The sequence below is a fragment of the Ascidiella aspersa genome, chromosome 4 (genome assembly GCF_963924565.1).
Source record: "Ascidiella aspersa chromosome 4, kaAscAspe10.2, whole genome shotgun sequence".
NCBI classification, from domain to species: Eukaryota; Metazoa; Chordata; class Ascidiacea; order Phlebobranchia; family Ascidiidae; genus Ascidiella; species Ascidiella aspersa.
This window is the reverse complement of record NC_139450.1, coordinates 5,003,839-5,025,136: the sequence shown is the minus strand read 5'-3', so window position 1 is coordinate 5,025,136 and position 21,298 is coordinate 5,003,839. Positions and strand designations below refer to the sequence as shown.

General features: G+C 36.8%; 3 protein-coding genes across 3 annotated transcripts in view; 1 reads left to right on the top strand and 2 right to left on the bottom strand.

Annotated features, from left to right (window-relative positions):
• The window catches only part of LOC146146781 (ankyrin and armadillo repeat-containing protein-like), a 37,749-nt gene extending 21,202 nt beyond the window's left edge, over positions 1–16,547 (bottom strand). The window contains exons 1-16 of the mRNA XM_083386362.1: positions 16,435–16,547; positions 15,939–16,020; positions 15,377–15,504; positions 14,832–14,955; positions 14,362–14,485; positions 8,825–8,998; positions 7,556–7,672; positions 6,676–6,848; positions 5,699–5,855; positions 4,905–5,065; positions 4,075–4,189; positions 3,384–3,577; positions 2,899–3,006; positions 2,309–2,426; positions 1,523–1,576; positions 440–644 (exon numbers count right to left, since the gene is read on the bottom strand). Of these exons, the coding sequence (XP_083242488.1) occupies positions 440–644; positions 1,523–1,576; positions 2,309–2,426; positions 2,899–3,006; positions 3,384–3,577; positions 4,075–4,189; positions 4,905–5,065; positions 5,699–5,855; positions 6,676–6,848; positions 7,556–7,672; positions 8,825–8,998; positions 14,362–14,485; positions 14,832–14,955; positions 15,377–15,504; positions 15,939–16,020; positions 16,435–16,538 (2,138 nt within the window). The 5' untranslated portion in view covers positions 16,539–16,547. The remainder of the gene's footprint in view (positions 1–439; positions 645–1,522; positions 1,577–2,308; positions 2,427–2,898; positions 3,007–3,383; positions 3,578–4,074; positions 4,190–4,904; positions 5,066–5,698; positions 5,856–6,675; positions 6,849–7,555; positions 7,673–8,824; positions 8,999–14,361; positions 14,486–14,831; positions 14,956–15,376; positions 15,505–15,938; positions 16,021–16,434) is intronic.
• On the top strand, positions 11,298–13,842 carry LOC146146782 (uncharacterized). Its single transcript, XM_083387842.1, has 6 exons — positions 11,298–11,595; positions 12,178–12,315; positions 12,612–12,650; positions 12,873–12,956; positions 13,023–13,106; positions 13,355–13,842. Exons 1-6 carry the CDS (start codon positions 11,412–11,414, stop codon positions 13,672–13,674), a joined length of 849 nt encoding a protein of 282 aa, XP_083243968.1. The 5' UTR covers positions 11,298–11,411; the 3' UTR covers positions 13,675–13,842.
• Positions 16,548–18,968: 2,421 nt separating the features above from the next.
• LOC146146780 (diphthine methyltransferase-like) lies at positions 18,969–21,003 on the bottom strand. The gene has a single exon (XM_083387060.1). The coding sequence runs from the start codon at positions 20,007–20,009 to the stop codon at positions 18,969–18,971; it is 1,041 nt and encodes a 346-aa protein (XP_083243186.1). The 5' UTR covers positions 20,010–21,003.
• Between the last annotated feature and the right edge of the window lie 295 nt (positions 21,004–21,298).

Sequence of the window (21,298 nt, the reverse complement as noted above, 5' to 3'; positions counted from 1 at the left end):
TTCGTTAAATAAAATGCATAGATAAAAATCAACAGCTTTTCCAAGGGTTCCCAACCTTTTTTTACACCGTGGCCCCCTTGGATAATTTAGAGAAATCAATCGCCCCCTATTTTAAAATCTAAATTAATAAATTGAAAAAGTAAAATAAAGAAAGTAAAGAAGCTAGTTTATTGCTGGACTAAACTAGTTTATTGCTGTACTAATATTTTTATTAAATTTTAATTTATTTCTTTTGTTATAGTGGAGTAGACTTTTATAGATGATAAATTAAAAAAAATATTATTTTTTAAATTTTTTTGAAAAAGGCTCCAGGTTGGGAACCCCTGTTTAAAACTGTGTTTTAAAACAAAACTGTTACGTATAGGACAAGCCTGGCCCTGTTTTACTTTTTACTCGATTTTAAGGAACCTATATTTGGCGAGCTGTTTACACAACCTACCCCCCTCCGGTTGCGGGAAGTTCCAGCAGATTAGGATGACGTCGCAGAATTGCGCGGGCGATCGCAAGTTGGTCTGCTGCGCATGCGTGGTGGATGGCCGAGTACCCCCTGGAATCGCTCACCACCATCAGCACTTTGCTCGCTAGGAGCGCTGTCAGGCACTCGAGGGCGCCACAGCGCGCAGCGAAATGTAGAGGTGTTGCCCCTGTGGTGAGAAACAGGAAGATTACGTTATTAGTTCCAACCATGTCTTGTGAGTGAATAAATTATATGACACCCCTATAAGTGGATTCCGAATGTCCACGTTATTTTAGTTACGTAAATTAGCGGAATACAGGTTGTAGAGTCAAAGCCGAACTCGGGACCCGAAGAAATCGCACATTTGACCGGAGTCGGACTCGGGTTATTTTTAACCCACTCCGCAGCCCTGATTAGAACCACAACTTTATTGATGTTGTATATGAAAGTAGGATGAAAGCATTTAGTTTACTAGTTACATGGCCAACGGTAACGGTAATTCGTGCCAGCCTAAAAATAGTGTATATGCACCGACCTTGTTGAAGGCTTTAGTTTCACAAACAAAGATAGCCTAATATTTCGAGTATTCATACAGGTTAGAAGTTTTACGAATGTACATGAGAAAAATTTAAAGAGATGAACAGAATATGCGGATATTCCTAAAAAAGCGATGTAATTTTTTTATGCTTTTAAAAATGTGATATCGATGGTTCAGTTTATTCAAATACAAATAAATTATGGCAGGAATGACAAGTAAACGTTTTAAATTGACATACTTGTCCCAAACCGACAAAGAACGGAAAGCAAAAAAACTTGGACAACCAGTATGATGTTAGATTAGATTGACACTTAAATAAAGTTGGCTGTAATCACGTCAATACATATACATACAAACCCCAAATATCGTTAGTAAACTGTCATATATTAGTGGACAAACAGGCACAAGTGGAACAAGTTTAATAGTGGATTAAAACAAACGAACATACAAACAAACAAAACAGCAAACGGAAACAGTGTTGTGAGTTTAGTAAAGTGACAACACTTATTGAAACCAAGGGACCTTACCAACTCTTTCGTCCAACAAATCCTTGTCGACAGAGAATTTGTCGTTCGGTGTTTCTGAGCCGGCACAAATGACTGATGGTTATTTTATTATACACTATTGCCCAACTTAGGGGTCCACACTAAGTTTCAAAATAAACCAGTATTGTAGTTAAGTAGAGTATTTTACCCAGTTTTGTAAACAACGATTTTGAAATGACTTAAGTGCAAGCCGAAAAATGTCACGTCAACTCATTGTTATACCAAGCCCAGTCCAAGTCAAGTCATTTGTCAGAGAGACTTAAGTCAGGTTACGTCATTTGCTTGAAAGAAGTCAAGTCTAGCATATTAAAAAGAGTGACTTAAGTGGTCCGTACAATGCATTACAGGCAATGACCTAAAATAAGTCATTACAACACTGGTATTACTCCCAGAAACAGAAAACTCTAAAATATGGTAAAACTTCTGTCTAATGAAGTACGACCAAATCGTCTATCTTATAATGATATTAATCTTACAGTCATAAAGGTTGTATAAAATTAAGGTTAAATGCATTTTTATCTAGGAAATCGATCTTTAGAAACATTATCGGGAATGTTTATAATTAATAGAGCAATACATTGAAAAAATCAAAATGCGAATATTTTCTGATGTGCTAGGAAAAATTAGGGCATTTTCAGAATCAGCACTGAAAACACAATACGAATCAATCTATCACATCTCCGTTTAAAATTTTCTGTTGACCAGTGTTATATTTCCAAGTAACGACGAAATAATTACGTTGTTTAAGAAGTCAAAGCAGATACTTACGAGTAGATCTGACATTGATTTCCGTTCTCCTGGTGTTCAAGTTTGGCTTTTGATTTAACAAAACGCTGAGTATAGCAGTCTTGTTGTGAATACAGGCGTGATGGAGTAACGTCATTCCCTGCACATTTACATGAATGCAATAAGGCAGTGGTCACAAACTGTGGGCCATGGTCCAACAGTGGGCCACGAGACCATTTTAAGTGGGCCATAGAGCTATTTGAAAATATTACTATGCATAATGTCTTACTTAAATAGTATAGTTATCTAAAATATATTTTGACTGCAAAGACTGTGCGTGCGAGTTGTTTAACTTCAACAGAATGTTTGGAAACTTACGAAAAAAGGCCATTTGTTGTTAGACAAATGGTATCAAGGAACAAAAATCATAATGGAAAACTTTTGTAAATCAATATGCACTAGTCATCACTATATGTGAGAAACGATGGACCACGTTCTGTTTTGTAAAGTTGGGCCACGGAATAAAAAAGTTTGGGAATCACTGCAATAAGCAAATCGAAAAAAAATTCCAACCAATGTGCCATCTATCGAATAATACAAAAATGATTTACGCGATCAAATGCGATACCCACTTGCAGATCGGGTGAAAATAAACTTGAGCTTGCAGTTTTTTTCACCAGGTTAATGAAAGGCGCCACTATTCCTCTGCAGCAAGATAGCTTCAAACTTGCGTCAAGGCTCTTAAAAAGAGAAGAATCAATTTTACTGATTTGCTTAAGGTTTTTTTCAATGCTGCTAAAATAAAAAAGGGCGTTATGAATTGAACACTACTTCCAAAACAAATTATTAGCTTCTTAAGAATAATAAACTTGAAACCGATACGCTAGGATAGACTAAATATAAATCAATAGAATCGTGTGAAAAACACTTAATATTTTATATCCAATGTAACTTGCGGTTACTGTATAAATAGTTATACGATGCAATAATGTAGATAAAAGACCACATGACAAATATTTGTAATGCATGGAGTAAAAAGTCATAATATATCCTAGAGTAGCCCAGAAATGCATTGTAAGTTGCGCGGCTTTACCAAAATAACATTTTTCCTTCTCACCTTGTTGGCGAGCGCTTGCCTAAAGCCGAACACCCTTTTGAACATCTCAGCGATTTGCAAGTCGTTCATGGGCAGCTTTCGGGGTCTCAAGTTACTGATGAGCTGGTACCTTGCGTGAAGCCAAGCGGGTATCGGCGGAGAGGCGGGATAGTAGGTGGTTAAAGGCACGCGGACCACGTAATAGTCCTTGTTGTCTGCAAAGATTTGTCTAGCTTTTACAACTGAAATCTCCAGATTTCTACAAGCCTTAAAATTTGTTGTAAAGGCTTAAAAAATCAACTCAAATAATCACCGATACCGATACCTCCCAAATATCGGACGAGTACCGATACTACCACTTGGAATCGGGTTTCGTCTGCGATCCAATATTTATCGGACATCCAATTTAAACATGATTTATGTCTCATTTTGAAGGTGGTGACTCCTAGTTTATATCGTTAAAATTTGAACTTGTTGGCTCAACAGTTAAGGGTTAATATCGCTGAATATTAATATTCATATTTTTGAATATTAATTTTTTTTCAATATTTTTTGTTAAAAGTGTGATTGCTGGAAAGATGTAACCAATACAAGGACTGTGTAAAAATTTCAACTTTGTATCGTCACAACTTTCGGAGATATTGCCCAAAACCTAATCCAGCGCGCCAAGTTCGCGCAGGTCTAAACTCAGGTATATAAAAAAGAACCTTACCCATTTGCACAGTGGGAACAGCGTATTCCTGACGGGGCCGACTGCTCAGCAGACTAGCGAGGTGGTTCGCGGCGTCGTCCCTCACGCCCTTGCACCAATCCTGGTCTGGGAAGCTCTGAAATATTAATCAAGGAAAAATATAGATTTAATAATTAAGGTTTAAAATGTGTTACAGTGTTTAAATTTTATACAAATATAATACATGTGTGTAAAATCGGTGCAGCCCTGCTGGCAAACCCACATAATTGCCGCGCAGCTTCCTGAGTAACGGGAAGCTCTAACGTACACTGAAGCTTAATTAGACCACCAATAAATGCAAAACAAAGCTCCACTCACTGATTTTACTTTGAATTCGTACAAAAACACGTAACTTGCTTATCAATTAATCAAACAGCCTTAATTCATAACTATGAACCTGTAACCTATGTTCAGTAACCCATAACGCCTTCGTAGTAACGCCAATTTTTGGTTGCTTATGCGCGGTCGTGACATTTCGCTGTAGCAATATAATCCGCTTCAGACAAGAATAAAGTTTTGAGAAAATGGTTTGTATGGGGGTTTGAATCTTATAAATTAGTGATGGGATAAACCCAGCTTTTACGAATACAGATTCGTCCTAGAAGGGTGAGCCTCGTGACGAACATACACTTAGTACTGTACCAATATTGCTTAAAAAGTTACCGAAATTTAGTTTAAAAAGATCACCTCGTGAGTCGTGACATGATTGGAACTTCTATGCATAAATAGCTGAATGATTCTGCAGGCCAAGTTAGCCCTTGGAGAAAATAGCTTATATTATATGGGGTTTAACTTTTAAATCAACCTTGTACCTGTAAGTCATCAGTATCGACATCCATCTGTATCTCGCCGTGCGCATGCGCCAACTTTCGTCTCTCGCCTGTTCGATCAACCGTGAACGTCTCGCATGGATGAACACCCTTAGGTCCGATCGCGAACGGCGGTATTTCGGATTCGGTGCGCGTCGTATCGCCTGCCGTAAAACATTAATTTTAATGTGTGCTTCGTGTTTTTTTCTTATACTAAATAATGTTTTATTTTTCGCCATCCATTCAAGGACTTCGGTTTAGGTTTTTTTTTTCACCAAAGACAAAAGCGAAGTGTACGTCTGTATCAAGTCAAATTCTAATTCGCTGGCAAATTTCTGTAACACAAAGCCCATATCTTAAAAACGTATGTTTTAAATAATGCACAAATGGCCAAGGATTATCTAAAGGTTGAAGTAGATAAAAATACCTAAATTTGAGGAAACTCTATTAGTTTAAAAGTGAAGAAAGCCTTCTAAAAAAACAAAAAAAAACTCTAAACGAGATAGGTTACAAAAACACAAACCGATCTATGTTCAAGTCAGTCTTTCATAAATTACCTAACATTCTTTTTACCAGCGTTTAGCAAAACAGAATAAATATAATATCCTGCAATAGGACCAAATCTGAAAACATTACAAAAAAACAAAGGCAAATGTTTGCAGCTCACCGGACAACTGTGTAAGATAAATTACCGAACTTTTTTTTCACGCTATTACAAAAACAGAATACAAATATATTATCCTGCAATAAGACCAAACTCGATGAAATTACAATAAAGGCAAATGGTTGCAGCTCACCTGACAACTGTGTGAGCAAACCGTCGAGGTCGGGAATTCTCATGAGGCGCCTCCTCAGCGCCACCAAGAGGATGGACACGGACGTGATAAACTGGAGAAGTGCAATGTTCCTTCGGGTGGAGGGATCACGCATTAGTCCTTCTCGGATTGTGGAGAGCTTGTAAAGCAAAAGACGAAGAGTTGGTCAGATTTTTTTTTCGTATAGTAAGACAATGCTTTCCGACCTTTTTCAGTTCGCGACCCACATTTAATACAAGTTTTATTGCGCGACCCACAGTAAGATACGACCAAATCGTTTCGCAATAATTTAAAATGCAACTAATGGGAAATAAGACTAAACGTTACATAAAACCAGCATCTTTACTACTGGCGAACGTACTGAAAACATTAATGCGGCACAAAACATTTAATTGTTACGTATTTGTTACATTATTGCAAAATGTTACGTAATGATAATCCCTAATTTCCCACTGTAACATTTAGAAATGCTTCACCACCCACCTAAAGTAGCTTCGCAACCCACCAATGGGTCGCGACCCACTGGTTGGGAAGCACTGTAAGGTAAGAAGTGAGCAGTTACGTTAATCATAGCTAATGTCCAATTCTCCAGGCCATGACCCCATCAAACTGTATTTCTTTTAATTTAAAACTAGTCTAACAACAATTTTTCAGTGCAGGCGCGAATCCTATTGGTCTTTCGTGGCTGTTAACCGATTTAAAGAAATCCCTTTGCATCCAAAAGGCCCTTTACATGCCATGACACTCCGTGATCAAAATTTTGCAAACTTAGCCAATGTATTTTTTTTTCGCGCTTACTATGTTGGGTTTTTAAGCGGCCAATGTCAAATAACTATTTTTGTCAACCTAATCAATTGTTAAAAAATATATTACGGCTCACAACCAAAAATATTTGGCATTTATGGCCCCTCGAGCTGAAAAGGTTCCCGATCCCTGTCATATAATTTCACGTGACGTACCTGATGACGTATTCGCCTGCGAAGCCTCTGGAGCGCCACCGGTGAAATGTGGTCGTGATCGGGAAGCGTGACTGATGACGTCACGTCGTAGGTGGCGTGAAGCAACATCACGTTGTGGACCGGTGAGCTTAGCGTTCGTGATACCGACGTGGACATTACGCACTTCACGTTGTCTATGAACCAACGTGAATACGATTTTTCAATCATATGATTACTCCATTCACATCATTTGTAAAAATAAATATTTTTTTATCGCTCGCTTGTTGGTTCAAAATTATTCAAACAAATGTATTAAGTTAAACTCTAAACGCTTTGGAGCATAATGGTTTGAGTCTGTAGAAGGTTGCGTTTTTGTAGCAGTATATTATATACACTTATAATCAGTGCCTTCTCATTATGTTGAAAATGAATAAAGAGTTATTCGAAACGTTCAAAATGATACCTACTTCTGTATGAGCTTTGATATTCTTATTACATTCACATCATTTGTAAAAATAAATATTTTTTTATCGCTCGCTTGTTGGTTCAAAATTATTCAAACAAACGTATTACTTTCAAACTCTAAAACGCTTTGGACCATAATAGTTTGAGGCTGTAGTAAGACGGAAAAAGAATGTCCATACAGAAGAAGATTGCATTTTGAACATCAGTATATACTCTGATAATCAGTGCCTTCTCACTATGTTGAAAATGAATAAAGAGTTATTCGAAACGTTCAAAATGATATCTACTTCTGTATGAGCTTTGATATTCTTATTACATTCACATTATTTGTAAAAATAAATATATTCCTTTCAATATCTCCTTTTTATCGCTCGCTTGTTGATTGAATACTATCCAGACAAACATATTAAGTTAACGAACTTATTAAGCACAATACCGGAATAAGTGTTGAAAAAGAGGTTTTCTTTGGTTGCTGTCTTTTCGCTCGGGTCTACGGTGTTTAATTTGTCGTAGAGCCCCCGTAGTCGTGAATTGCCGGTGACATATTCTTGGCCTAAAAAGAATTGAGATGTGTCACTGTAGGTAAACGAAGTGAAAACGTGAAAGCAAACGTAATAACAAAGAGAACTCTACTGATCTGAAGTACACAAATTTCATGATGTGCGATTTATTTGATAACACCTATACAGCTAAATGAAATGCGTCGTATATGTGATACAATGAAAAAAATAACGAACGATGACTTTAAACGTCGTGTAATACGTCATTTTTTTATCGAAAATATACAAACAAACTTAGTTTCAAGGCTGATTCTTGAATTTGTTCGTAGAGTTAAAGAAAGCATTATTAGGGCATAATTCCAGCCAAGATTTTAGAAACGGTAAATTCAACGAGTTTTTCGTGATATACAGGATCTAATTGGCTCCACCCAATTACCTTATTGATAGGTTGTTTTTGACCATAGGAGCAAACATGATTATCGCAAGGGAAAACCAGATATTGATTTTTTGCATTTAAACAGCGCAAAACGACATTGCGTGTACGCGCGCCAACGTACGTTGTACACTGCATAAAACAAATCCACGTATTTTATCAACAAATAGGTTAGGTTTGCTAGACCGGTGTCCTTAACAATCAAACATTCTTGTGTTGTACATCTATACCAGTGGTTCTCAACCTTTCTTCTTTCGTGGCCCGTTTTCGTTGCACAAAAATTCTGTTGGCCAATAAATTTTTATGAAAAAATAAACTATAAAAAAGGTTTAGAACAAAAAATAACGGAGCATATATCAAAACAGATTATTTATTCAACCGTGCTTTAGTGAGGTACTTGCTTCTGAACAATAAATTTACATTCCTTCTCAATTCCTTTCCAAGCCATTATTCCTGTAAAATTAGGTATAGTGACACAAAACAAAATAAATTCGTCAATAAATCTAGCTTTTTTAACTTCGTCTGTGGCCCACCTAAAAAGTTTTCAATGTCCACTGGTTGAGAACCGCTGACCTATACTGTCAACATTGACCATCTCGGCATTGAAGTAAGCATAAGTTGTACGTGAAAGGAAAATTCCATAAAAAAACATATTCTACTGTGACTGCAGTGTTTTTAAAAATTTTCACACCTGAATATTGCTAAAAACTTGGTGGTGCACTTGCTACGCTAAGCGAGCACGAAATATTTTTAGTATATGAGTAACGGTTACCCGCTGTCGAAAACTCAGACACTGGATTCTTGGCCTTGTTAAATTCGCCGGTAGCAGAGTTCACGTCTAGCAAGGTTCTCCAGCTCTGAGCGAGCTTCGCGCGTTTCTTTTTTGTGACGTGTGCGCCGTGCCACAGCGCCTTGATTGCGTAATCGACCGCAAGAAGAACTTGACCTGCGAATAGGAAAGGCACTTGTCGCAACTGCGCAGACTTGTACAACTAGATAATTCTAGTTTTCTAATTTAATATCTTGGAGCAAAATGCGGCTAATTGGAACTTTAATCTAATTCTAATCTAATTCGACTTTGTCCAACAGCATTTTTATTTTCTCAATCATAAAAAAGAACGTGCTATGTTAAAATAAATGAAATTAGCAAATAAATACTAACCATGTTGTCAATAAATATATAAAATTCTAGTTCAATTCTGGTTTCTAAGAATTTGGTAATTCTAATTCTAATCTAAGTAGAAAAAAACAAAAAGATCGAATTCGAATTTTAATTGGAAAAACTGAAATGCTCGAATTTTGGTTCTAATCTCATTTTAAAAAGTCAAACTAAATCGAGTTGTCCAAGTCTGAAATTTCGTCGCCGACGTTTAAGGCTCCATATGGCCAACGCTACAAAACTTGCTGTTGTATTTCTTAAAAGATTCAAAGCGGTCGCTTTCGAGCAATTTTGTTTTCAACGTGGTAGACTTTTACACTTCTAAAACACTAATCAGAGATTTAATAAATCAAAATGTTTTGTCGAGGTTCGGCGTTGACCCGTTCTGTGAACTGTTTGGAAAAGTGTTGGGGTTGAACACTGTTTACAGGCAGATGGGGTGACGGTAAAACCCTCATATACTTCTTTACTTTAGAAACGAGAGATGTTTCTATTTAAATAAATTGCGTGAACAACAACAAAAACATGCAGATTCTAAAAATCGTCGTTTTAAATTTGTGTTAGGTTTAGTTTTATTTTCCTTGCGGTCTCTTCGGTTAAAATAGATCACAGGGTGTCATAATCAAGCGTTATTCGCTAAACCTTGTGATTGCTTGTGGATGTGTTGCAAAAAACTTGCTTACAAGAAGGTTGAGCGCAAGCGTTAACAAGGGCCCTGAACCGAACTCGATGACCTTTCAGTTTGAAAACACAATTTCAAACAAAACGTCTTTAGAACCCTATATCACCCCGAATTCGCCCAAAATTTTCGGGTTGAGTTTACAAGAAAAAGAAACGTGTCGTCCTTCCAGGACGGGGTGCTCACCCTTTTATGGCTCACGGCACCCCTCAGAAATAAAGAATAGATTTTCGGCACCCCGGCTGGAATTTTCGTTGAGTATTTTACTGAAATGTCACTATTATTGGAAATGGAACAACACAATCAACTTAAAACATGTAGGAAAATTTCATTTGACATAATGGTCTCTAACCGTAAACAAATATAGTTGTATCAAGAAGCTTACCAATTGAGCAAAAATAAGATTCTTAAATATTCGCAATACCTATCGACACCCTTGAGCATTAGAAATAGCACACCAGGGCACCGCGGCACCCCGGCACCCCGGCTGAAAACCACTGTTCTCGGAAAATCCCATTTCGAAAAGGCGACACGGGGTTGCGGCCAGGCGTGCCGTAAAGGGCGGCCGCAGAAAGCTTCGCCAGTCGGTAGGTACTGGGCGAAGTCGAATTACGGCGCTTCGGTCACGTCGGCGAGGCCTGCAGGAGCCACGCGCGCCGCCGCGAGATAATACGAGCCGCTCGCCTGTCTGGCCATGGCGCGCGCGCGCTTTAGTCTCTTTCAATCACACGCGCCAACGACGTGGAGGCGCGCGGAAGCTGACAGGCGCCGCGGGTGCTGGGCTTGCGCCACTCTTCCAGCATACAGGCGCCGTGTTTATCGACGCTGATAGGGCTGCTGCTGTTGTGCGTTTCGTTCCGTGGTCGGCCTGCTACCTTTTAGCTTACAGCTACCGAGACTTGGACAACTAAATTCTAGTTTGAGCAAAATGCGGCTAATTCTAACTTAATTTGTGAATTGTTTGTGTGCTTATAGTTCTAATCAAATTCGGATTTTACAAAAAATGCTGCTTCGTCAAAAAGTGTTTAGGATTTTTTAACGAATGTGTTACCCACCGGTCTCGACAAATAGTTTGTGAATGGCGCCTCTTTCAGATTGAAGAGTGTAGTCTTTAGGAAATATTATTACGTTTATTACGACTTGGACACGGCAGAATAACAGATGATCAAAAGCGAATTACGTGGCTGAATTAGCCCCAGTCAGTCTTACTGAAACGTTGGTAAACAAATTTGCCTAAAAGACGTTGGTAACTTGGGAGTCATTCATTTAATAGTTAATCAAAGTATTAGGAGTGACATAATGTTATGTTTAAGGTATAAAGAGTAGGCGCCGTTTACTTTGAAGTAGTAATAAAAAGTCGCTAGTCAGACTAGTTTTTAATTATGAAGCGTCCAACTTATTTTATAAATATGTCACACTGAGAAAGTTGCCTTGTGCTCTATCTACCGCCAAACGCAAAATAAAATAACCAAAATCAACTTTCCAGGGTGGCGTATAGTTATAATAATCAGTAAACAAACAATGGACGAGGCCGACCACACGTTTATGCTGGGCAACAGTCTGGAGGAAATAATGCAAAGCATGGATGGACAACTCTGCTCGCTTTGCAACGACCAAGATTTTTTCACAAGGGACAAGCTACAGAATCACGTGCAAAACGTCCACTTTAAATATCGCTTTCTGTTGGACATCGAAGGACAACCTGGTTGGTACTTTTTTTTCGTTTTTTTTTCTACTTTGACCTGATGAAGCAGGGTTGCGCGAAAGCTTGTCAAGAATCAATACAATTTGTCTTTATGCGGTGCCACTTGATTACCCTTGTTTAGAATTAGATAAATACGGCCATTTACAAAAACTGATTGGTAAAGTTTGACAAAAATAACCACCCCTCGAACACGCAATAAATGTTAAATGTTGCGGAAACACTTCTGGCAGGCTTATGCAGCGAACGAGACGCATTTCAGGGACATATTTTAGCTCGGCTGCCAAAAGCCTTTTTCTCACGTAAACCGTCAGTCGTTCTCGAACTTTTTTTACGTACTGTAGCATGGTGTGCGTTTTGTGGGTGGTTCACCAAAGCTAACAGGTTTTAAAGTGTTTATTTAATTCCTATTGTTTGTGTGCAAATGCGCAAGGTAAATCACACTATTTTTTACGTATGATGTTAATGAAACATCTGTTTAAAACCTAAAACTTGAAAAAAAAAATTCCAAAAATAGCCGTCTCCATGTAATTGTTTCATTTTTCTTTGAATGATGCCAAAACAGCAATCAACGTGTTTCTATAGGTTGCGTTTTGCCTTGTCGAAAGAATTGTTTTTTACGCAAAAGTCATGACGAGTCCAACCGCAGCCATTTCCATTGTCCTTTCTGCTGCAAAAAGTTTGGAAGAAGCCAATCTTTTAAGGCTCACCTGACCGGCCAAGGTAAATATAAACATTTACGAGTGTTTCGGTTTTCAAATGAGCTGTGTTAAATATGTTGGCCAAGTGGTGGCACTAATGTTATATTACCCAAGGCTTTAATTGTGGAACAACTAATAATTTACTTAATTGGGTGAATTACCATACCTACAGGTATTTATTCATTTAATAATTTGAAAAAATATTTTATAATTAGTTTGTAAAATGCTAACATCAGTTTTACTTCGAAACTGATAACATAATATCAATTTACCATTTAAATGTTGAAAAAAGTAAAACTTTGCAATATGTCTTTTAAGGAAAATGTCAGAATCCATCAAAAGGTCAGAAACCTCAAAGTGAGTCATAGTTTAGGTAAATTAGTTTAATCAATTTTCTAAAATATTGAAAATGTAAATGTTTAAACTTTTTTGACTTGTCTCTCCATTTATTTAAAAGAAAAAGAAAAAAGGCAAACACATGTATTTTATTGCATAGCTTTACAATACAGCTGCAAAAGTATTAGACAAAAAATATTATTTCCTTAACATTCAAGATTTTTAAATATTTGTTTTGCATAGTTACTTACAACCCTGACAATGTAATACCAACAAAAACAGTGGTTGACACCAGCCTGCCAAGAAAGAGAAATCACTCAACCTCAGGTAATACTTTACTGCTAATCAAACCTGTTTTATTTCTTATGTAATTTAAATCGACCTTTTTTGTAGAAAAAGACTCCAAGAGAAATGCTGTATTAGACATGACATCAAATAATCCAAGACGACAATCAAAAAGAAGATTTAAACATGAAGGTAATGAAACACTACAGCAACACCCTAAATCTGCATAAATATGAAGTAAAAGTGAACTCAAGATAATGTAAAAATAAAAAAATTGTATGCAGCCATCAGACAGTTTTGTAGGTTTTCTGTTTATTTAGTATCACTAAACAGCTTCTAAGCCTATTACAGTTGTCCTTTATTTTTTTTTTAAATTATTTATAGCTTTAGCTGTAAATTGCCAAACAATTTCCTAAAAAAAATTTGATTTGAATTTTCAGATATTGAAAATGGAATTCGGCAAATTGAAAGTGAACAACAAACCCTCCCTCCCGACATTCACTCCCCCACAACAACTGGCAACATTTTTCAAGGCACTAACAATTCTCTGGACAATCTAACCAACTCACCAACAAATCCTTATTTGAGTAACACTAATAATATCGAAGATTCCATAACCAGCTGCGAAGTGCAAAAACAGATTCTACGGGTGTTGGAAGATTTGCTCGAGGTCGAAAAACAACGCTTAGAAATTGAAAGGCAAAAGCTTCAACTTAATAACCTTCAGGCAACTCACCAGCTTCTCAACATGCACAAATGAGAAGGATTTTTATATGTTCCATAAAAATTCTCCTTATTCACCCAAGGAGCGTGTGTTTTTACCGAACCTGTTCATACCTTGTAAATTCTATATTTTCAGCACTTCTGCTAAGTGAGTTGTATTATCACCACCTATTCTTTTCAGTTTTCTTTAAATATAAAAAATGTTGAAAACAAAGTAGTGTGAGTGTTGTTTAGAAAGCACTCTTTAAACAAAATTGTTTATAAATTTTTATTTTGTTTTTAATTTTTTTATTTAACATACAGGGTTTAGGAGGGGGCATTGAAATGCTTTATTAAAAAAGGAAATGATTTTTCATCCTCATGTAATATTAAGGTTTCAGATAAAAAAGGCCAAACTTAACCTAAAGAATAATCAATAATAATTTGTAAAAAAATATCTGGATAAATTTAATTAAAATTTAACTTGAAAATAGATTTTTGTTAAATTAACTTGGATCATATATATTTTTTTTAATTATATTTAGGTTATTTTAGTCTGGAGGACATTTTTCTCTACAAGTCTAAATACTTTGTTTATTTTTCTATATACTTTTGTTTATTTATTTTCTATATAGCTTTTGTTTATTTTTGAAAGCTAATTTCCGTAACTAGTCTACATGTGTTAAAATAAGCCACAGGGCATATTTTTAAAATAGTAAACCTAAAAATATTAGTTTAAACTTACCGACTCTGGTGTCCTTATACACAGCAGGCATTTGGCATGAAGAGCTTAAATCAAAGTTTGGCTCCAAGCAAAGACTTGGCAATTGATTACCTCCATAAATCCCACTAGTCAGCTCACGAATTATCTGGCGGACATGACACACATGTAAACACAGTTGAACTCCTATAAATTGTAGGAACAACTTTTCTTCTAAAGTTAGTTTCAACCTAAATATTAAGTTATACCTATGCATAAATTAATCTATATGTTTAATAATATAAATCAGATAAATACAATTGCTTACATGAAACTATAAGGTTTTTGTAAAAAAATGTCTAAATGGCCGTGTGAATATTGTTTTGTAGGTAACTTGTAATGAGTTAAATTAAGCGGATTATGTTTGTTCATAGCAAACTGTTTAAAAAGATTATAAAGAAATAGTATGTTTTTTTATTTTATGGACATAAATACAGTAAAGATTGTGTGTAAACCTGATGAAGTTCTCTGTACTCCAGATCGGGAACATCTGGCTGCTTTGGAATAAGCAGGGTTATCTGGTTTTCTTGACTGATAGTAAGATTAGATATAAAACCACAAGGTAACCCAGCTTGTCCACTGTGGAATAAAGATTTCAAAGTTATACTTAACTGAAAAAGGAAAATGAAACTTAAGGCTGACCAAAAAAGTGCTATGCATATTTTTTTTGAAACCTGCTTTTTAAAATGGAGTTATTTAACCACACTATGTACTATTAGTGTTTAAAGTAGTCTTGAAACATAAAGGTGATGTATTTGTTTAGGACCTCTGTCAGGGTTCATGCTTTTATTCCCCTTTTATTGTTTCCTAACAATAAAGAGTAAATAAAGAAACACTCAGGTAACTATTGTCTCCAATAAGCCCTACACTAAATAGGTTTCCGGTTAACAGAGAACTAAATTGATATTTATAAATTGAACTAAATTCACTAGTTAACGTAAGATTTTGATTAACTACTTTACAACTTTAATAAAATGCTACTTTAATTCTGTCCATATACCGAAAGTCTGGTGACAAGAGCCAGCTTGCAGTGCTTTGAGCAATCAGTTCCCTTAACTCTTCCTTCTTAAATGTGTCGAAGTATGACATGGCATCCCTATGTGGACCAGTGTCGACTGGTGGAGTTGCCTAAACACGTAACAAAGTTAATTCAGATTTATTGCAAAATATATTATAGTTTATTGTTTGTTAATATCAGTGGTTTCCAAAATTAGAAAATCAACAAACTGCGGCACCCAACTAGAGAAGGCTTACAAATATTAAAAAAAGTATAATTTCTAAAACTCCAAAATATCACATGGCACCCTCATGTGTTATAATTGGCATGCAATGGCGCCGCAGCACTCCGGTTTGGAACCACTGGTCTATATTTATACTGTGTTTTCTTATTTTGAAATGTTATAAATAAATATTCCGGTAGGTTCTTGTTACATATTTGACAACAACACTATATTCCTTAGGATTCCGATAATTATAGCATATGTAGAGACCCATTTTAATATTATTTTATTAATAGATAAATAATGTTACACCAAAACAGGGTAGTTAAAAATCCTACTTACTGCATTCCTTGGTGAGTGGCTTGATATACTTGACCTGGAAGTAGCCAAACCAGCAGTTGCAGGCCTTGGAGTTGCACCAGCCCTATTTAAAATACTACAGAGTTAAAGCCATTTTTTGGTGTTATTTGCTATCTTACATGATCTTGTTTTAACATTTAATAGAACATATTTTAAAAAGGACACAGTAATGTCTCAATATAAAACATGAAAATGTTATACATATTTTGGAGTGTAAATGTCGGAGGTTGTAGTAATACTTAAGAAGATTATCGAAGCCCATACAGAAGTAGTATAAATTTAACCGTTTTGAATAACTCATTGAAAATAAATGACAGACTAATTCAAAATGATATTACTTCTGTATGGTCTTTGGTATTCTTACTATGTCTTATTACATCCTCCAGCCATTATGCCTCAAAATATTTCCATGTAGCCTTTGGGCTTTGATATTCTTACTATGTTTACATATCATTTACAGGTATTTATCTATTCTTACCTTGCATCTCCAGTTCCCGGGGTTTGGGGCAAATTTATGCTGGTGTTTGAAAGAGGGCGTCCATCCTGAACACCTGCTGCACTTTGTGGCCGTACGGCTGACATGTCTGCTGACTATTGTTATCGCAAGAAATTAATAGTAAATATCATCATTTTAAATTGTACCTGAACTTCAGCAAATTATATTATTAGGCTTTTTGAATAGTTCAACAGATATATCCTCCTTCTTAATTATATTATGCTTTTATGCAAAGCTGCTGAATTACATTTATCTATATTTAAAGTCCCCCAAAAAGCAATATTTTTAATTGTCTTTTTATTGCTCTACAGGTTATTATCTCTAAAATGGGTGTTAAATGGCACTCTTTCATGCAAACCACAGTCTGGCTGATAATAAAAAATAAAAAGTTGTGCTTTTACTTGTATAGCCTTATCTCCATACCACTTTAGTTACATTTTTGATTGTACCGAATACTGTAATTAATTAGTGGTTGGATACTTAGAATGGCTCCTAGTTTAAACAAAAGAAAACAAAAGTTTTGTTTGAATATAAGTCAATAACTGTTACTAAAGATTGACTAACATCTGAAGCTAGCTTTTACAATGTGGAATATATCTAGTCATAAATAATATAAGAGCCAAACTCTTTTTCCACTCTCGGTGTGCAGTGTCTGCTGGCATATAGACAAAAACTAAAGTTAAATGTTCCACACTCATTAATCAGTGCTATTATAAATAAAGTAGTGGAAGCACAAGGCTTAGATTGGATCATTTCTTTGTTGAAGACAAATTCACAAGCGTAATTTTCCACACATTGTTGTCTAAGCTGCGAGGCGAACACGATATGAATACACTGTGACGAAATCATCCACTAAAATTGGCAACGGACAATGCAGTGTGTATGAAAGAAACACCCGTGAGAACCCGTTGTTACAACTAAGCACTGTTATCCCATTGTGTTGGAAGTTTCCATATCAGCGACACAAAGCGATGCGCTGACTGTGGATTGAAAACACAGTGTAATAAACTTTGTGTTTTAATTAGGAGAAAGTATGAACGTTTAATCAAAGAAGTTTGTAACAAATCAAATTACACAGCGACTTATTGTTTTAACCTTTGAAATAAAAAGGGTTTAACGGAAGTTTAATAGTACTGTGGAGTGTTTACATCTTTTTCAATAGTTTTTTTTAATTGAGATCATCTCATTTAAAAATAATTCGCATCGTGAACAACGTGCGTCACGCATGGCTGACTGGCGTGCATCGTTGCTCGGAAACAAAACAGTTAAAACAACTCACGCATAAAAATGATTTAAAATTTTATTTAACAAAATAGCAATTATAATAACACTGAAACTTTGCTTAAATGTTGACTAGTACCTTTTTTATTGCTATCAGGCAACTCTGTTAATTTCTTCACACAGACTTCATTCTTCAATTTTAAAAGTTGAATGTAGGCCTACCTGGTATCAAGTACATTAACGAAATACACAGGTTTGCCAAGAAATACTTTTAACAGTTTAACTAAATCTATCACGTAAAACGCGATAAACAACATTTGACACCAGTCATCTGACGTGGATTATCCGTTTTTGATTCTTTGTACTTTCTGGAAAATGAACATAAGATTTATATCCTGGTTGTTGCATCATCTGGTTAAATGTGATTGTGTGCCAATTGGTTTAAATCTGTAAAAGACTGGTGATAAACTTCAATTTACAGCTTCAATTTAAGTCGTCAATAAAAACGTTTGCAGTGTTTAACCTTAACCACGCTTATTTCGTGGGTACTTTCGTCAATGACTCGACCAAGGTTTTCAAAATTCAAATGACTCGACTTGACTTAAGTCTTTTAGACAAATGACTTGGGTGAAATGAAGTGTTTTCACAATGCATTTTTTTATAAAATTTGCTTATTTATCTTATCGCAAGTTTTGTACGTAGGCTAAAATAATTGATTTGTTGTATTCTGCGTTTTTGGTATTTTTAGTTAAGCTATATTTCTCCCCAAATCCAAACCAGTCATCCAATTTTGCGGTCTTAGAAAGTGCACTCCTCAGACGAGCTCCATGGTTTGATATCCTGCGCCGTACTCAGTTTCCTGAAGAGGCCATACCCTATTTGTGTTGACCAAATTCTACGCCATGTTCCATGTGGTTGGTCCAGTAGGCCCCACTTCTATCAAGTTCATATAATATATCAAGTTAGGATCATTTTTTGGCAATTGGGAATTTTGTGAAAAGCGACAACATCCAGTATCTTTATTTCAACTACGCTGAGTTTACTTATTAAAGTGCAACTACAAAATCACAAAAGAAGCTTTAATTATAGGATGGTATGCGCATCTGCTATGTATAGGCCTACAGCAAAGCCCTTGTTGTGTACTGACTCTTACGGCGAAGTGGCGAAGTGATACTCAAGGCGAAGGATGGTCTGTTTTTTTTGTTTTTTTTAAGGCGAAGTACTACGTCTGTTTGTTTTGTTTTTTTCTGTGTCAAACAAGAGATTAACGATTTCAAATCGAAGCAACAGCGAATTTATTTTGGCGAACTGGTCCATTTCCACAAGCAAAGCTTATGATCGTAAAACGAGCACGACGCAATTACGCCGCAAGGTCTGCAGGGGGCTTCTCCGCCACCCAAAAAGCTCCAGTCGGCGCCGTATGCAAGCGAATCGTGATTACTGTAACTGGCAACAACCGTCGGTTCGACGCCCGAACAGCCAAGCACGGCGAAACCGTTGTGCATGCACGCAGCAAGGATGTAGTCGGGGTTATGTGGGCTCCACTTTAGACGCCACACCCCTCCCCCAACGTGGGTTTGAAAAACAGGGTATTTCCCAATCTTACGCGTGTCCCACATTCGCACGTACTCGTCGTAGCTCCCGGTGGCCAGAAGGTGTTCCTTGTGCGGGTTGCAGTGCATGCTACACACGCCCATGTCGTGCGAGCGGTTTTTAAAGAGAGGCGATATCGCCGGGGCTCGAACGTCGAAGCCTCGGAAAACGCAGTCGTCGCCGCCGCTGTACACAACGTGGTGGTTCCAGTAGTCGAAGGCTGTGATCCAGGCCTCGAAGTCATGCGCCTTCCATTGCTGCTCGAGGCAAGCTGCAGTTTGTGTGAAGCGAAACAAGGCGACTTCCCCGTTTGAATAACTGACAGCAACGCGCGGATTGGCTGATTGCTCACGGCGCGTTGACCAATCAAGTGAAAGGGCGATACTGTTTTCGTACACAGAGAGCGACTGTACACTTTCCAATCGATCGTCGTTTAATCGAAAAAGGTTCAGGTTCCCGGTGGCGTCTGCTGTGCCCAAGACAGCCACGTCGTCATCGAGGGTATGCGGGGACCACTTCATGTCCAAAATGCCTACCGTCGATAAGCAAAAGGTTTCGCGCAGTGGAGACTGCTGGTCGTCGATGTCCACTTGGTAAAGCTTGAGCTCGCCGAATCGGCTTCCATCTGCCTCGTTAAGCTGGTAAGTTCCTCCGGCCAGAATATGGTGGCGGTTAGCTGCTGGACAGAACTCTACGCTGTCCGCGTGAAGGCGAGTATCCAGCTCGGCCAGGGTGTCGCACATTTTCCCGCTGCAGCTGTAGCATTTACGTCGGCAGACAATTTACGAAACACTAACCTGCGGTGAAGAAAAAGTAGAAAATTATCACGGAAAAAAGAGGTGCGTTACACATTCTGTGAAACAATTTTCGACAAAAAACGCTGCCGCAGTGAACTAGTCAAAATTATTGATTACCGTTTAGTTTTAGTTGTTAGCCTAAAAGTCCATGTCCTCTAACAGGGCTACCTAAATGACTACACTGATCATTCTTAGTCAGGGGCCTCAAACATTAAGCGATAAAAGCTGTATCACAAGTCATTGAGGCTATTTAAGATTTGCAAATCAAGTTACTGTCGAAAAGTCATGAAACCATTCGTTAATTCGTTGATCAGTACAATAACAACACGGTAGAAACATTACAGGCACTTATATTACGTAAAGCGAATTTTTTTGAAATAATTATTATTGCACAAACCATAAACTGTGAGGGGCAGACGAAAGGCGTATTGTACTTATTCATGGCACATTTGGATTGTATGACATACACCCTGACAAAATTACAAAAGTAAACAGATTACGCTTACAACTTTTCCAAACGAAATATGATTCATCTGTCTTAAGACAGTTAACGCATAGCAAGGGCGACAGCAGTAATGAGATTTGAACTTAATGCTTAAATTTCCAATTATAAAGAACGCTAAAATTTTTATTTATTATAAGCTTGCAACAATGTATACCGTGGGTTAAAAAATTCTGTTGACATTCGTCGTCATATGGGACGGAACAGAGAAACAGAGATGCAATTTACGTAAATAAGAACTTGTTTGAAAAAACTGGGGACACATAACGTTTCAAATAATTCTGATAGTGCACGTAACAAAATTAGCGAGAACAAAACAAGTGAAAAAATGGTTTTGACAGAACTTTTAAATAAGACTTTTTTACATATTGAAAGAATAGCATAAACATTTCATGTACAAATTTTAGCCCATCTTTTTTGCCAAATGGCTAGTTTTAAAACATACGAAAAGTATAGATTACTTTATCCAAATCAAAAATACCTATAAATCTGCATTAAATAATGCTTGCAGCTGATTTTAACACTAAAACTACATGAATGTTGTTAAATAGTACTCACACATATATGCCGAATGAAACCTCTAAATATATCTAGGCTAGAGTGCATCCAAAAAAAAATCTATGCGAAAAAATAAATATAAAGCGACAAAACGTTCGGTACACTAATCGCATTTTTTTAGAAAGTGGTAAAGCTGCACAGTACTTGCACGTTATGGTCCAAATCACAGAAATGA